Consider the following 17,768-nt stretch of genomic DNA (forward strand, 5'->3'; position numbering starts at 1 on the left):
ATGTTTGTGCAATGAATGTACTTTTACTTTTTCAAAGAAAAAGCACTGACATGGCAATCATTTATAGAAAGTCTGATTGTGTACCTGCAGATGGAGATTACTAGCCACACCACCTCTCCTAAGTAGGCCTTGGACTGCTCTGCTTAGGTATCCTGAGAGAACCAACTGCTCTACAATTGGGCACTTGGCTCCCAGTAAGGGTACAATATGGACCTAGTACTTGCTTGGGACTCAATCCTGTCAAGTTAATAGCCCAGTTTCTTACACCTGCGATTTGGTGCTTTCTTTACAATTATTGGTTTTGTGAAAATAAACAAAGACACTTGGCCGCATAATTATGTTCCCATTTTTCCTAACATGACAAGGATAAAAGATACAAAGAAACACATTTATGAGTAATCTGTTTTTCTCCGTCTCGGCAGGGTCAGTACCGCAGTGCCCTTTGTGAGGACTGGATGACAACACTCAAGGAGCATGGTGTTCCCTGCACTGAGGCACCCACCCTGATAAGTACATTAGGGGATCCAGTGAAGATCCGCACATGGCAGGTAAGTGCTGGGTAAACGGAGGTAAATGGAATGGGTGTTTTACTGAAACAAAAACCAAGTACTTTGCTATTTTGGGATATCTTCTGGACACAGAACCTTACCTCTCAATGCTAGCCTCCACTAGGTTAATCCTAAACTCAATAAGTCTACATGGCAGATATTCAAAGACCTTTGGCTGCTCAGTAAAGCCACTTACTCTGTTGCTTACAATGTAAGGCTGTCTGATGTGATTGAAAAAAGAAGTTATGCCTCTGGTGGTCTGCATATATAATGGTGAAATGTATTAGATGTAGTTTTGCATGGAGATAAAATACCATGATTAACCTGTATACTTAGAGGAGATGTTACTTTAGTGATGTTTGAACATGGTGCTTTGTAACGGTAGTGGTGAGGTAGTGAGAAAGGTAACATACATAGGCCTATATTGTGGACCGAAGTCCAGCTGAGCAGATGCTATTTTTCCTTTTTTGGGTGGAAATGCCCAGCTGGAAAGAAACATAAGGTACTCATGTTTTGTCCTGTGAGGGGTAAGGGGTGGTGCGGACAACATCACCATAATCTTCCTTGAAGACAACCTGCTTGCAGTTCACCAAGTTTCCCGGATTGCTTAACCCACATTACTTGGATGGGAGAAGTGAGGGAGCTGAACACACAAGCTTATTTGGACTTTCTGATGCAACAGTGGTCTGCCACAGATTCAAAGTACCAGATGGTGACATTACACAGGCAGTCAGTGACTTTGTGTTGACTCCAGCAGCCCCCAGATCATGAGACCAATAGAAACTAGGGGCCTGTCCACCTGAGATCTGTGATGCTACGTCAGAGGAGCCATTGCAGCATTGTTCTGTGATTCCTGACCTGTGGTGCTGGGCCTTATGAGCCTCTGCATTAGGGGATTTGAACTAGGTGAGGGAATGGTAGGTGGGAGGCAGTTGCTTGTGTAGCAGTGGCAGTTTCAACAGTAGACAAAATGCCCCACACTGAATTTATCACACAGAATGTTAGGGGATTATGGTGTAAACCTTGGAGTGGTGAAACAGATAGTAGTGAGATCACAGGCCATTAAGGGACTCAACTGTGTGCTTAATGAGAGGCTCAGTTTGGACTCCATATGTGATTTGAGAAGGTTCACATTGAAGTGCCTCACAGGCTGGTGATATTTTTCTGTTTGGTGATTTCGCTGAAATTTAAGCAGATGTTTGAGTAACTATCTGGAGGTCATTCTTGCCCAGAAAGCCATTATATTGACCATTGTTCAAGGACTGGTACAGCCACAGATGCTCAAGGTATTGTATCATATTCTTGGGTAGAGTTATTACATGTTGTATGCAGCTGTATTTGTTAATGCACAGCCATCATTTGTTAGATTCATCCTCATTTATCAGGTACATTCTTATACACACATACTGCTATCATGTCTACTTATTTAGATATTTGTTAAGTGTAGATATTTGTCTCAACAGAGGTCTCTTGATGATATAGAAGACATTCAAGATCGACTTCTTTTTTAAGCATACCCTCTAGAGGTTTTGGTCAACCTCATATCCCCTATTTGCAAATACTGCCACCTTATGCCCATGCAAACCCTAAATGTCAATTGTTTTGATTTTAGAATTAAAAAAGCAGCAGTATTTTATACACACTGAATTCTGGTCATTTGTCACTGACAGCCCACAAACAAGGTGCTAGCATAGTCCATTTTATATTTTAAAGTGATGATGTTGATTGTAGATCACACAGAGGCTAGCAACATTTACTGGAATTAGATACCAGCGACTAACATTTCAATGAATAACTTATTACAGATTGCTGGTCTTCCTAATGATGCTCTATCAGTGGAGAATGGTGTGATAACACAGTATTCAAACAGATGGCCACACTTCATTGACCCACAGGGTCAGGCGAACAAGTGGATAAAGAATATGGTAAGGATTCATTCTGCTTAGTATGAGGTGGATGATGAAGGTCATACTGTTGTACATTTTCCAAGTTAAAAGACTACTCAGAAAGACAGAGTGTGCAAATTTGATTTATTAGTGTCTAATTAACATTTTATACAGCTGTACCATTCTATTCTTCTCATAATGTCTTCTTATTTTTAATATCACCGCCATACGCTTTTCAAATTGCTCATCCATACACTTACCAATAGTAATCACTGAAGTCAAACTGCAGTTTTAGCTTCTAATTAATATTTATCATTGTAAGAAGTGGATCTTGGAAGTGACTCTTACAATGATCTTCGTTTATTAATGACATGAGTGTTCTTGATTTCATTTATTACCATCGAGCCACAGGGTTGGTGAATGGCAAATATCATGCTCAAAATAAGATGCATATTATCACCATATTCAGCAATGGATATGCTTCATTCAGAATCTTTGAGGTTTTCAAGCTGCTTTTCAGACTCCTTTCAGATGCTGTATTTTCCAATAAAGAGACATGGTGATTAATGACAGTTCATCACTAAGCAGTTTATGGTTAGTATTTACATCATAATATATGGTAAGACACAATTTATTTCAATATTCCACACCTCAATAAACCAGCATTTGCAATGCAATAGGTCTCACATTTACGCAAGTTTGAGCTATTCACATTATAAATGGCATTTAAACATGACTTACCTGTAACATTTATTGTCCAAATTAAAGAAATTTTGCTGCCATGTGACAGACCAATACAATTGCCCATGCAAATTTTCGATTACTGGCATGTGTTTTGTGAGTCTTAAATGTGTCTGTCTTGACCTTCCTAATTTTGAGGAAGAAGGGACCCGCAATTGTGAGAACAGTCAAAGATGAAATGTGACATTCACTGTGGCACCATTTCTGTAGCTCGAAATACCAATGACCTGAAATTAGCTTTGGATGCGATCGATACATCTGTGCCGATCAGTAGACAGACCTGGGCACCCTTAACCTTGAAGTGCACGTGCAAGGTCCTGGGTGCAGTATTTGCTGTAGCAGACCAGAAAACTTATATCCATGTATCAGGGGTGGGGCTTCCCTTGGTGCAGCAGATGTAGTGGCACCGGGGACCAGAAGCCGAGGGGCGGCCATTGTTCCTTGCACTAGGACATATGCCACATTAGCTATGCTACAGCCTTGTATTAGTAATGTTGTCCTTTATCAGACAATCAGTGGTATGATTGAGGCTGGGGCGATGTATTAAAGATGAATACCGTATAATATGATATATATATGATATCGCCCGCCCTCACCAAACTGTTAAACCATTCACTACAGCCAAGTCAACCCTGTGTCCTGAGCACACTTGCTTCAACTTCCCTTTTTCTTTAGTCCCTGTGTGTGATCTTGGACAGGTGTTGTTGCCAGCACTTCTCTGCTAAATGAGCTTCACTTGCTCAATGCACTTAAGAAGTCAGTGCAAAGTACGCAAATTCCAGCCTTCGCTTTCCCACCTGTCGGTGTGTGCGATCCTGGACCAATCACTTCACGTCCCTGTGCCTCCGTTCTTTGCCTGCCAGAATTAGGCACTGAGTACAAAAATATTTGTAATGCAATAGGTCTCGCATTTAAATGCAAGACCTATTACAGTTCAAAGATGCGCCTGCCATTGTACTGGCTGCTTCAAAAGAGAAAGCGTGGACGTAAGTAGAACACGTCATGCATACAGCAAGAGAAACTCCATAAATAAAATAGAGCTGCTTATACACTTAAGAACATGTACCATGTAACAAGCAAAGTAAAGGGGCCAGTAGCCATGGGAGGTTACAGATGAAGACAAGGCGGTAGTAAGGAGTGACTAACAAGCCTCTTTATGACTCAGATGCCAACATTTAGGGAGGACACTGACACATGCCAATGACAAACATGGGTGGAGAGTGGGCGGAGCTTCTGTTCCATACTCCACGACAGCAGTCTCGCTGAGCAGCGCATGCGTGCTGACTCAGGCTCAACCTAAAATGCATACATATTCCAAACATTTGCACAAATTTTGGCTGAAAATACAAAATATGTATGTAAGAACTCAAAATAGTCTGAATATAAATCAATTTCCGGTGGTAGATAAAAATCAGCAGTAAATGTTCAGGGAGCCATCAGAGCGAGAATTTTCCCTTTGTTTCCAACCCCTCCAAAAGATTACTGGGCAACCACACATGTATAAACCTTCATGGAAGAAGAGCTACAAATATAAGTTATAATATTATTCTTTTATCAAACAAATATGTTCTTAAGAATTGTTGTATACAATGTGCACAACAAGAACAAATACATGAGTTGTGACTTGAAGTTTACAGTAGAGTGAGGCCTTTGCAGTCTCCGACCATTTTCCAACCTCGGTTGTCATATATGAGACTTACAGTTACAAACCGATAAAACCTTCTTAAAGAGTTTGGGGACATCAAGTTAGCTGAATATTACATTTCTTAACTGTATCATCCATTTGTTCATTACTGTAAACCAACCCCTGAAAAATTATGGAAGAAACATAAGCGGTCATTTGAAGCTTTATCACTTAAGATTTGCTGCAACAACAAATTGTAGAGCTAAACAATATAATGTCAAAATTCAGGCAAAAGCCCAACACAAGATAAGGTAACAGTCATTTTCACTGGCTTAATCCGAACTGAGGGCCTGATTACGTCAGGCCGTCGGTGGCAGTCCAACCACCATCCAGCTCATTGGTCCGACTGCTGCATTAGGATGCAAGCAGTCGGAGCTCGGCTGTTGGCGGGGAAAGACCACCACATCCGACAGGATCAAGGATCCCATCAGGGCGGAGGTTGGACTCCTATTCCCTGCAACGAGGGCGGTGCCTGCTCAGGCACCTCCGTAGGGATTAAGATGTTCCTTTCCACCTGCCCTTTCATTGCGGTTCACCTGCCATGAAAAGGCAGGCAGAAAGTGACTTTGGGGGCCCCTAACAGGGCCCCCCCTTACCCCTGGCCCTCCGCTGTGGAGCCTGCCACATACTGCAGGGATATTTTAGATGTGTACATTTTGTATTGCGGCATGTGCGGCAGTCCACAGCAAATGCCGCAATGCAAAATATGGTGCCAGTTGGACGAGAGTCCGACTGGCATCTTAATTCTTTGTCAGGCCCTGAGAATGAGAAATGTACTCTTATATGGAAAAAAATGTGGTTTCAAAAATCTGAACCCTTAAATCTAGTAGAAATCCCTGATCGACTACGAGGTATTCTTTACACCTCCAGATAGTAGGTTTGATCCGAAACCATTTTAATGTGACCATACACATGTTCCTCTTTATGCTGTGTTATATGTATTTGTAGATACTAGCCAAAAAAGTATCCATTCTTTTGTATATGCAATAGAAATTACATTTGCATTTAGCCTTTTACTGAAGTAAGGAATGAGGTTCTTTGCTGCCATTGCATATGGGCAGTGATACTAGGATATGGGGCATAAACTTCCAAAGAGTCGATGGCCAATAATGGCTTAAGAGAATCTGGATATAAAAAGTGTATTCATTTGCAAGTTGTATGTAGACCTAGAATTTACTAGTTTCCAAGTACCAAAATCCACTCAGGTTCACAGATTGTCCAACAAATATGCATTTAATCTCCACTGAAATTCATTATCTGTAAATTGTTGTCATACATATTTACTTTAATTGCTTGCAATTCTGACTAGCTTTGACTAAACTTTGAGTGACCTATCTCAGAATTTATGTGGGATCATGTATTGGGGTGCAAACTGTAATTATCCTTCCTCCAGTGAGGGGAATATTGTAAGCAACCGCTTCTTGATGAATCACTATGGTCCTCTTCCATTCAGTTCTCTTGGCAATATGTAGCAGATGGGTTCTGTTAATGTTAATGTAACTACAAGAAGATCAATGGGGTAGGATGATGATGTGTGCATTATATTACGAATCCTATTTATATATTGCTTAGAGTGACCAATTATGATGATCTTGGAGGTTATTGTATCACTGATTTCTCTTGATGTGATATTAAATCGAGTCTCTAAAACTATAGATGAAAAATAGTATCACAAACATTACATCAGTTTGCAACCAGATGTGTTGAATGTTGCAGTCGATGTTGACAAGGATGACTAAATTATAAAAAAGAAAGAAATGTATATATTTCAGAAATTGGCACAGACCACCTATTATGGAACAGTTGTCATCTAGTCTTAAACGTATTATTGAAAGGGGTGTGAGTCAGGGTCGCTCACTGTGCAGAAAATCTCCACTACACTTGAAATAAAATAAGAATATTATGAGCGTCATCAGTAAATGCTTTGTAGTACCGGGCAGCCCCTGCATGTCTTTAATTAAGGTTGATAGAGCACTTCATAGTAAAAAACATGTTTGTGTCACTAATACTGAAATCTAAAAATGAACTGTCACACTCGTAGTTGATCTTTAGGGTGAAACAATAGGGAAAAGTAAGTTGGTGCTATCTGAGTTCCTCCTTCTGGGTCTAGGAGGCAATGTTTAAAAGAGTTATTCCAACCGGGAATGACGTCCTCAAATGCACACAGAAAAAAGTTTCCTTTGCAATATGTAAGTTCTCTCTCAAATAAAGTTTTATTGAAACATTCAATTCAAATGATTTTCACTGTTGTTTTTTCACAATATCATTGTTGTCCTTATGTCGAAATTTTAATACATGGCTGTTGGAATTAGGTAGCCTGGCCTAGGGCAAGACTAGCATATCAGAGGCACAGTGTGAAGGTTGCAGACCACCCAAAAGTAATTCCACGCAATAGCACTCAAAAGAAAACGCTACACCAAAATTATATGAAAATACGTACTGCTTTATATAAAAATAATATTCTCTCTGTTGTCAAATTTAAATAGCTCACATATAAATAACTCAAAACATTTCAGGTCACTTAGGATCAGCAGTTACACTTTTTAAATGATTAGTAGGTTATCACTTTGTCTTTAAAGCAGTTACTATATTCTTGAACTCCTATCACACTTTTGCACTCAGGATATACTGTACTTTAGAATCAATCAGGTTAGATATTAATCCGCTAGAATCTTGGGGGAAAACTACGACTCACTATAAGCAAAAGCAAATATCATCACAGTATTAGCATTCTTCCTAGCAGAGTCACTGGCATTAGGAATCCACATTAACAGTATCTTTCAGTACATTCGAAAGTCATGTAAACAGTAGTTCTATTTTTCAGGAATATTAACTTATCTCAATGTTTAGTAATAAGAAGATATCTAGTCAGTTCAAGGTTGACCAAATCTGTCTTCAGTAATGAACTCCAGATTATCCCTTAGCTTAGTTATCAAACAGTAAGCTTTGTATTGGGCTTAAACTCTCATTTAAACAACAGGTTTCTTTATGCTGCTCCCCAGCCTAGATTAATCAGGAAGGGAAATGACTAGTACTTAATTCCCTTCACTGGAGATGTTAGCGCCGCTTCCCTCTGTAATTCCCCTCCTTACTTGTAGGTTTATGGCCGGGATCGCCTCGCACCAGGCTTGGTAGGGGACAGCAGACAAAGGGGGGCGGGGAACCAAGACAGGCAAGGCCCTCACGCCTCTCGACGCTCCGTAATGCTAACTTTCCTGCTCTTTCCTCCCCCCTCGGGCCAGCTCCTCTGCGTGGCGCTCGAGGGGGAGGTTTGCCAAATTCTCAACTGCCCCAAGCCTCTAACGGGCCTTTCCGCTTCCCCCTCTGGGCTCGGCCAGCTCCTCTGGCGGTGCCCGAGCGGAGGAAGGACTTTGCCTGCTTCTCCCGTCTATAATTGTCTCCTTTACTTCTCCCCTCTCGCTCGCGCCGGTCCCCCTGTGTGGCGCTCGAGCGAGGGGAAGATTACCTCACAACTCCGGCGGTAATCGGGGGGAAGGCGGGACTCTCTCCGGGTCTCCTGAGGCAGCCGGTGCTTTTCCCTCACGCTCGGCGGGGTCACTATGCTCTTAGACCTGCGCAGTAGCGCCGGCTCCGACTCCGCTGTACTCCGCCCTCGCTTCAGGGAAGGACGCGCCCACCCAGGCCTGCTCGGTCATAGGCCCCTCCTGCACCCGGGACACTGCAGCGCTGGCGGCATGCGCGAGGGAGCAGCGTCTCCTTCCTGGAGATCGCGCACTCGCGTCAGCGCCTCCCTTCACTCCTCTCAACTCCGGGGACCAGGGAAACCACCACAGATCGGCTCCTCACCTCCAGACCCAGCAACTGCTCCACACGGCGCCGCTTGACTCGCGCCAGTCAGGGCAGTACAGTTTGACACTTCTCTGCCTCTACCCCCACAGGTAGGAAGATGGCCACAGGGGTGATGTAGCGCTAGGTGGGGGGAGGATGTCCAGCAGTCGGCCAGCAACCAGAGGATGAACTGGACAGGGGGAACCCTTACTGCTATGATTCCACTGGGATCCTTCTTCTGGGACAGTCTCTGGGGATCCTAAAATGGGCAGAGGATTACACTCTCCAGTTAAAGAAGGTGATTGGGAGGGATTGGTCAGGGGTTGAAGGGGGAACGTCTCCCTGTAGTGACTGTCTGTCACAAGGACAAACTAGCTGCTCCCAGTGCGTCCTCCTCCTCTCACCACTGCCTCACTCCTCCACTCTCTGGTCAGCACAAAATGGCTTCCCTGCATTCCGCCTTATATAGGCTGCCCTTCAGTGGTCCAGAATGGACCAGAAGGTTCTGGAATGCCCTATGTTAGGCTATGGCCAAGTTCTGTTGGTGACAGTTGGGGCAGTTGGTGGCCACCATTTTAGGTGGTGCCAACTTTCCTGTCAGAACAGGCCTCTGGGCCTAAGGTAAAAGATTATGAGGGGGGAAGAAAACACCTATCCCCCTGACCAACACCTACAAAAAGTCAGTAGACACAAAAATTAACAAGGGTATGAGGGGCAAAAAGGGGACAAAATAAATAAAAATTAGGAGGGACTTCGCCAAAAAGCCAGACAGGTCTAACACGCGTCCCCCCCAGCTGAAAGTGGGGAGAACTACCCAACCCCTTGGGAGTCCTCATCACTAAGGCGGAAATACCTGGAGAGACCGTCTGCATTGGCGTGGTCCACTCCAGGCCGATGTTCCACCCGGAAGTCCATTCCCTGTAGGGAGATGGACCACCTCAACAACTTGGGATTTTCCCCCTTCATTTGCATCAGCCAACGAAGGGGTCGGTGGTCGGTCTGAACCAGGAAGTGCGAGCCAGAGAGGTATGGCCGCAGCTTCTTCAGAGCCCACACCACCGCAAAAGCTTCCCTCTCAATGGCACTCCGCTTCTGTTCCCGGGGAAGCAGCCTCCTGGATAAGAAGACTACAGGTTGATCCAGGCCCTCTTCATTGAGTTGCGATAACACTGCCCCAATGCCATGTTCTGATGCATCCGTTTGGACAATGAACTCCTTGGAGAAGTCTGGGGCCCTCAGGACCGGTGCCGCACACATTGCCTGTTTCAACTTTTCAAAGGCTTGCTGACAAGCCTTTGTCCAAACTACCCGTCGAGGTTGTTTCTTGGAGGTGAGCTCTGTGAGGGGCGCTACAATAGTGCCATACCCCTTCACAAAGCGACGGTAGTATCCTGTGAGGCCCAGGAAAGCTCGGACCTCAGTCTGTGTCTTGGGGGGTTCCCAGGCCATGATTGCCTCAATCTTCGCCTGCAGGGGCTGCACAGTCCCCCTACCCACCAAGTGTCCAAGGTACACAACCGACCCCTGCCCAATCTGGCATTTGCTGGCTTTGATGGTCAATCCAGCTTGTCTCAGGGCCTGGAGAACGGCCTGCAAATGCTGCAGATGGTCCTCCCAACTGCTACTGAAGACAGCAATGTCATCCAAGTAAGCAGCAGAGAAACTCTCCATTCCAGAGAGGACCTGGTTCACCAGCCGCTGAAATGTGGCAGGGGCGTTCTTGAGCCCAAAGGGCATCACACAGAACTGGTAGTGTCCCTCAGGCGTGGAGAAGGCTGACCTTTCCCTTGCTCCATCTGTCAAGGAGATCTGCCAGTACCCTGAAGTGAGGTCAAAGGTACTCAGATATTGGGCAGCTCCTAGCCGGTCAATCAATTCATCCGCCCTAGGGATCGGATGAGCATCAGTCCTTGTCACTGAATTCAGTCCTCGGTAATCCACACAGAACCTCAGTTCAGGTGTGGTGCCTGGTGGTGCGGCTTTTGGCACGAGCACCACCGGACTGGACCAAGGGCTGTTGGAAGGTTCAATTACTCCCAGCTCTAGCATCTTGGCAACTTCTCCATGTATGCTAGCCTTCACCTTGTCAGACAGCCGGTAGGTCTTGGACTTCACTGGTGGGCTGTCTCCTGTGTCCACATCATGGGTACACAGGTGGGTCCTTCCCGGGACAAGGGAGAACAACGAAGAGTACTGCTCCAGTATCTGGCGGCAGTCCTCCCGTTGCTCAGGAGTGAGAGTAGGAGAGAGATTCACTCCCTCCACTGACCCATCCTTCTCTTGGGACGAAAAGAGATCTGGGAGAGGTTCGCTTTCCGCTTCCTCTCCCCCGTCAGTCACCATCATCAGCATGACTTCGGGCCTCTCATGGTGGGGCTTGAGTCGGTTGGCATGTAGCACCCGTAGGGGCTGTCGAGGGGTCTTAAGGTCCACCAGGTATGTGGCCTTACCCTTCTTTTCCAACACCTCAAAGGGGCCTGTCCAGCGATCCTGGAGGGCGCTAAGCTCTCCAGGCTCCATCACCCACACTTTCTGTCCAGGCTCCAGTTCCACCTGGTGAGCATTGTGGTCGTACCACTCCTTCATGACTGCCTGGCTGGCCTCCAAGTTGTCAGAAGCTTGCTTCCACAACTTCGCCATTTGGCTCCTGAAGGCCAGCATGTAGCTCACCACATCCTGGGGGGGTTTCCTGGGAGATTTCTCCCAACCATCCTTCACCAGGCTGAGAGGACCGCGTACAGGGTGCCCATACAGAAGCTCAAAGGGGCTGAAGCCCACTCCCTTCTGGGGCACTTCCCTGTAGGAAAAGAGTAAACAGGGTAGGAGGACATCCCATTTCCTCCGCAGGCTCTCGGGCAGACTTCTGATCATGCCCTTCAAGGTCTTATTGAACCTCTCAACCAGTCCATTCGACTGGGGGTGATAAGGAGTGGTGAACCGATAGGTCACTCCACACTCCTTCCACATGGCCCGCATGTACGCTGACAGGAAGTTGGTCCCCCTGTCAGACACAACTTCCTTGGGAAATCCCACTTGGGTAAAGATTCCCATTAGGGCTCTTGCCACTACAGGTGCAGTGACTGTCCTCAGAGGTATTGCCTCTGGGTACCGTGTGGCATGATCCACCAGTACCAGGATAAACCTGTGACCAGCTGCTGTTGGTGGATCCAAAGGCCCTACAATGTCGATGCCCACCCTCTCAAAGGGTGTGCTAACGACTGGAAGTGGTTCCAGGGGAGCCTTTAGCTTCACCCCTGTTTTCCCACTGGCCTGGCAGGTTACACATGTCCTACAGTATGTGTCGGACGCCACTTTCATTCGAGGCCAGTAAAAGTGGAGGACAAGCCGGGCAAAGGTCTTGTCCTGACCTAAGTGTCCTGCCAGGGGTATGGCATGAGCCAGTTCCAAAAGAAAGGCTCGGTACTGTTGCGGGACTACCAAGGCCCTTGATGAACCAGGCAAGGGTACCTTGGGTTCACTGTAGAGGAGTCCATCCTCCCAGTAAATATGGTAATGTCCCGTAACATCACCTGCTGCTTGGGCTTCAGCCTGTCGCCTCAGTCCCTCAAGGGTGGGGCACTCCCTTTGCCCCTTACAGAATTCCTCTCTGGTAGGACCTCCCTCCACATGCCACTCCGCAGGGATGGGTAAATCCTCCAGAGAGTCTACTTCCCCCTCCACGGACTCCTGGTCCACCACCGCAGGTGGCCGATCTGTCTCATGGGGTGTGGAAGCCGGAGCAGGCTTTCTCTGTCTCCGGGTCTGTCCCTTCTTAGCAGCGGGTTGGGCCATTGTTCCAGGCTCCAACCCAGGGGAACTCCCTCTCCGGGCAGTCGCAGACCGTGTGCTGACACAGGCCCAGTCAGGTGTACCCAGCATCGCAGAATGCGTCCGGTATTCCACCTCTCTCCAAGTGTTGTGTTCCATGTCATTCCCCAACAGGCAATCGACTGGCACGGCAGGGCTTACGGCAACTCGAAGTGAACCTGCAACCCCCTCCCACTCAAAGGGAACCTCAGCCACTGGATAGTGGCCCATTCTGCCGTCAGCCATCGCGGCGGGGTGGAGTACATTAGGAACAACCTGCTCTGGGGACACCAGCTGACTTCTCACCATAGTCATGCTGGCTCCTGTATCCCTCAGAGCCTCCCCTCTCTGGCCATTGATGGTAACCCATTGCCCATACTTTGTAGTATTTGGGGGCACCTGGATCTTTGGCACCATCTCCCGCTCTCCCAGGGACACTAAGGTGACACCCGCCCACTCACCCCCCTTATCTAAGGGCAACTCCTCCCCGAGCGCTACACTAGCTACTCCCGGTGACTTTCCTCCGGTGGGAGGGGGTGGTCTCTTTGGGCATCTGACATCTCCCTTATAATGTCCAACGCCACCGCATTCAAAACAGTGGAGAACCCTGGGCTGCTGGCTCTGGCCAGGATGAGGGTTCCGGGGCGGGTTTGCCCTAGGGGTGAAACCTGCTCCCTTCCCTTGGAAGTTATTTTGGGGACCTTTAGAGAACTCTTTCTTTTTCTCCCCCCCCTCCTTCTTCTGGGGGGCGCCCTGTCCGGCTTTTTGAGATTCCCCTCCAGTCCCCTTGGAGGACACCCGGGTACTTGTCCAGATGTCCGCCTCCTCTGCAAGCTTCCGGGGATTGGTCAGCTTGCTGTCTACCAGGTGTTGGCGCAGCTCGGGAAAACATTTCTCGAGGAGGTGTTCTCTCAAAAACAGATCGTACAGCCCCTCATAATCCTTTACCTCACTGCCCTTGACCCAACCCTCTAAGGCCTTTCTGGCGTAATCAAGGAAGTCCACCCAGTTCTGAGTACGCATCTTGTGGCTCCCCCTAAACTTCTGTCGGTACCTTTCTGGGGTGAGCCCGAACTTCCTCAATAACGCCAGCTTCATGGTGGGGTAGTTTGTCTGTTCCTCTGGATCCAGGGCCAGCAAGGTGTCCCGACCAGCAGGAGGCATGTACTTGTACAAACTACCCCCCCCCAGTGCTTCTCCTGCACTCCATGAACCTTCAGAGAAACCTCATAAGCGGCCAGCCACTTAGCTACATCATCCCCCTGACTGAAGCTCGCTATCAGGTCCTTGGGGATATAGGGTTTGGTCTCCCTGGCTGACTCCTTCGGTTCGCTGCCACCATTCCTAACAGGAGAGGACCCCCGTTGCAGACTTTGGAGCTCCAGTTCCTTCAGTCTAAACTCGTGGACCATCCTCCTCTCCTCTTTCTCCTGCTCCAACTTAGCCAACTCCCACTTTAGCTGTCTTTTCTCCCTCCTATCGGTGAGCTCAGCTTCCGTTAGGCTTTTCCCAGAAATGCTACTGCCCTTTCTGGAATAGGACACGGGTCCGGTGAGTAAGTTTTCCCCCTCATGGTGAAATAACTCTTCCACCCCCCCTTCCGTGCCCTGGTCAACCTCTTCATCCTCCTCCTTTGTCTCTTGGTGTGCCTCCACCCAGGCCCTAAGGCTAGTCTGGAGCTCCCCCTTCCTGGCACCATGTTTGAAAAAGACCCCCATTTGTTGGCAGAACATTCTCAATTGGGGCACAGAATAGACTTCCAGGTTTTCCACTGCAAACTCCATTGTGAGTCTGGCAAACCTGGATACACACCAGAAATTTCAGAGGGCAAAGGCAACCTTAAGCCAACTCCACCCACCACCAGGAATAAATTTAGAAAAAACAAAAAGACTAATTGGGAGGGCCGCAAGGAGAAAACTCCTGGTGTAGGTTGGGTGTATTACGCCAAATTACTAGTAAGTAGCTGCAACCAAGTCCGCAATCCCACCGCTAGGCACCAATATGTTGGAATTAGGTAGCCTGGCCTAGGGCAAGACTAGCATATCAGAGGCACAGTGTGAAGGTTGCAGACCACCCAAAAGTAATTCCACGCAATAGCACTCAAAAGAAAACGCTACACCAAAATTATATGAAAATACGTACTGCTTTATATAAAAATAATATTCTCTCTGTTGTCAAATTTAAATAGCTCACATATAAATAACTCAAAACATTTCAGGTCACTTAGGATCAGCAGTTACACTTTTTAAATGATTAGTAGGTTATCACTTTGTCTTTAAAGCAGTTACTATATTCTTGAACTCCTATCACACTTTTGCACTCAGGATATACTGTACTTTAGAATCAATCAGGTTAGATATTAATCCGCTAGAATCTTGGGGGAAAACTACGACTCACTATAAGCAAAAGCAAATATCATCACAGTATTAGCATTCTTCCTAGCAGAGTCACTGGCATTAGGAATCCACATTAACAGTATCTTTCAGTACATTCGAAAGTCATGTAAACAGTAGTTCTATTTTTCAGGAATATTAACTTATCTCAATGTTTAGTAATAAGAAGATATCTAGTCAGTTCAAGGTTAACCAAATCTGTCTTCAGTAATGAACTCCAGATTATCCCTTAGCTTAGTTATCAAACAGTAAGCTTTGTATTGGGCTTAAACTCTCATTTAAACAACAGGTTTCTTTATGCTGCTCCCCAGCCTAGATTAATCAGGAAGGGAAATGACTAGTACTTAATTCCCTTCACTGGAGATGTTAGCGCCGCTTCCCTCTGTAATTCCCCTCCTTACTTGTAGGTTTATGGGCGGGATCGCCTCGCACCAGGCTTGGTAGGGAACAGCAGACAAAGGGGGGCGGGGAACCAAGACAGGCAAGGCCCTCACGCCTCTCGACGCTCCGTAATGCTAACTTTCCTGCTCTTTCCTCCCCCCTCGGGCCAGCTCCTCTGCGTGGCGCTCGAGGGGGAGGTTTGCCAAATTCTCAACTGCCCCCAAGCCTCTAACGGGCCTTTCCGCTTCCCCCTCTGGGCTCGGCCAGCTCCTCTGGCGGTGCCCGAGCGGAGGAAGGACTTTGCCTGCTTCTCCCGTCTATAATTGTCTCCTTTACTTCTCCCCTCTCGCTCGCGCCGGTCCCCCTGTGTGGCGCTCGAGCGAGGGGAAGATTACCTCACAACTCCGGCGGTAATCGGGGGGAAGGCGGGACTCTCTCCGGGTCTCCTGAGGCAGCCGGTGCTTTTCCCTCACGCTCGGCGGGGTCACTATGCTCTTAGACCTGCGCAGTAGCGCCGGCTCCGACTCCGCTGTACTCCGCCCTCGCTTCAGGGAAGGACGCGCCCACCCAGGCCTGCTCGGTCATAGGCCCCTCCTGCACCCGGGACACTGCAGCGCTGGGGGCATGCGCGAGGGAGCAGCGTCTCCTTCCTGGAGATCGCGCACTCGCGTCAGCGCCTCCCTTCACTCCTCTCAACTCCGGGGACCAGGGAAACCACCACAGATCGGCTCCTCACCTCCAGACCCAGCAACTGCTCCACACGGCGCCGCTTGACTCGCGCCAGTCAGGGCAGTACAGTTTGACACTTCTCTGCCTCTACCCCCACAGGTAGGAAGATGGCCACAGGGGTGATGTAGCGCTAGGTGGGGGGAGGATGTCCAGCAGTCGGCCAGCAACCAGAGGATGAACTGGACAGGGGGAACCCTTACTGCTATGATTCCACTGGGATCCTTCTTCTGGGACAGTCTCTGGGGATCCTAAAATGGGCAGAGGATTACACTCTCCAGTTAAAGAAGGTGATTGGGAGGGATTGGTCAGGGGTTGAAGGGGGAACGTCTCCCTGTAGTGACTGTCTGTCACAAGGACAAACTAGCTGCTCCCAGTGCGTCCTCCTCCTCTCACCACTGCCTCACTCCTCCACTCTCTCGTCAGCACAAAATGGCTTCCCTGCATTCCGCCTTATATAGGCTGCCCTTCAGTGGTCCAGAATGGACCAGAAGGTTCTGGAATGCCCTATGTTAGGCTATGGCCAAGTTCTGTTGGTGACAGTTGGGGCAGTTGGTGGCCACCATTTTAGGTGGTGCCAACTTTCCTGTCAGAACAGGCCTCTGGGCCTAAGGTAAAAGATTATGAGGGGGGAAGAAAACACCTATCCCCCTGACCAACACCTACAAAAAGTCAGTAGACACAAAAATTAACAAGGGTATGAGGGGCAAAAAGGGGACAAAATAAATAAAAATTAGGAGGGACTTCGCCAAAAAGCCAGACAGGTCTAACAATGGCCCAATGCATTTCGGGCATTATGCCCTTCCTCAGGGGCATTATTCAACTGTCGAAGGAAAATAAACACAACTGTAATTTATTGTTAACCTCATGCGCGCTGCTCTTATTCTGCTCGTATGCTGAGTTTTTCTAAATCCCATTATTCATGACGAGCTGGGCTCGTCATCAGTGTGCGAGGAGGCTACACCATGACGAGCCCAGCTCGTCATGAGTGTGGAAGGGGTTAATATTGCATACACTTTTTTGTGTAAAGAACACACAAATTTAGAAACCTTATATGCCTTTGTGTGAATGTACACAGAAAATCATTGTGCATCACATGAGTCTTGTGTCTCAAAAAGTGTCCGTGACGTTTCAATAACATGTGTATTCATGTATGCTAACATGCGTTATCACATTGTAGATATTAATAGATCATGTAACACCCTTTCACCATTACTAAAATGGTCCCCTACCGATGTTAAATCGTCATGCCTTCCAAAACTGAAGAATATGTAGAATATGAGTTCATGGAAAATGTGAGTCGATGAATATAGTCACGCGTAATTCACCTGAGAAAATAATAATAATAGCACCCTTCAAGTTGCGGCGGTAATGTCATGGAGCTGCAGTCAGTATTACCGTTAGTACAGTCACAAACATACCTGATATTTTACATCATGTGTGCTAGTTCGAATTTCTTTAGGTGTCACCAGGGTTCGCGGACCGCGTTCTAAAAGGGAAGAACCAGAGTGTTTCTTAAGAAACGGGTCAAACCATGCCGGCTCTCTCAACTCGGGTATTTAAATGGAAAGACACTCACCATGTTGCGTCAGTCGCGTCAAATATAAATTCGAATCCTCATGCCGGTGTGAAGATGTTGTACGAAGTGTTCGGGAATCCCGGATATAGCCGCTTATAAACCGGAAGTGCTACTTCTGTTTCACAACAATGGAAACAGAGAAGATACTACTGTTTGTGTTGGCTCGGGGCAAAATTAAGATAGTGTAATATACGTGAAACGTGTAGTAAATATACCAAACTTTGTGGCCACTGC

At 47.2% G+C, this 17,768-nt stretch overlaps 1 protein-coding gene across 1 annotated transcript in view; it reads left to right on the forward strand.

The window, feature by feature from the left end:
- The window catches only part of LOC147668342 (dynein axonemal heavy chain 1-like), a gene marked incomplete at its 5' end in the record, with an annotated part of 387,636 nt that overhangs the window by 83,930 nt on the left and 285,938 nt on the right, over positions 1-17,768 (forward strand). The window contains 2 exons of the mRNA XM_086948583.1: positions 423-548; positions 2,354-2,473. Coding sequence (XP_086804709.1) covers positions 423-548; positions 2,354-2,473 — 246 coding nt within the window. The remainder of the gene's footprint in view (positions 1-422; positions 549-2,353; positions 2,474-17,768) is intronic.

The sequence above is a fragment of the Lissotriton vulgaris genome, unplaced genomic scaffold (genome assembly GCF_964263255.1).
Source record: "Lissotriton vulgaris unplaced genomic scaffold, aLisVul1.2 SCAFFOLD_719, whole genome shotgun sequence".
Taxonomy (NCBI): domain Eukaryota; kingdom Metazoa; phylum Chordata; class Amphibia; order Caudata; family Salamandridae; genus Lissotriton; species Lissotriton vulgaris.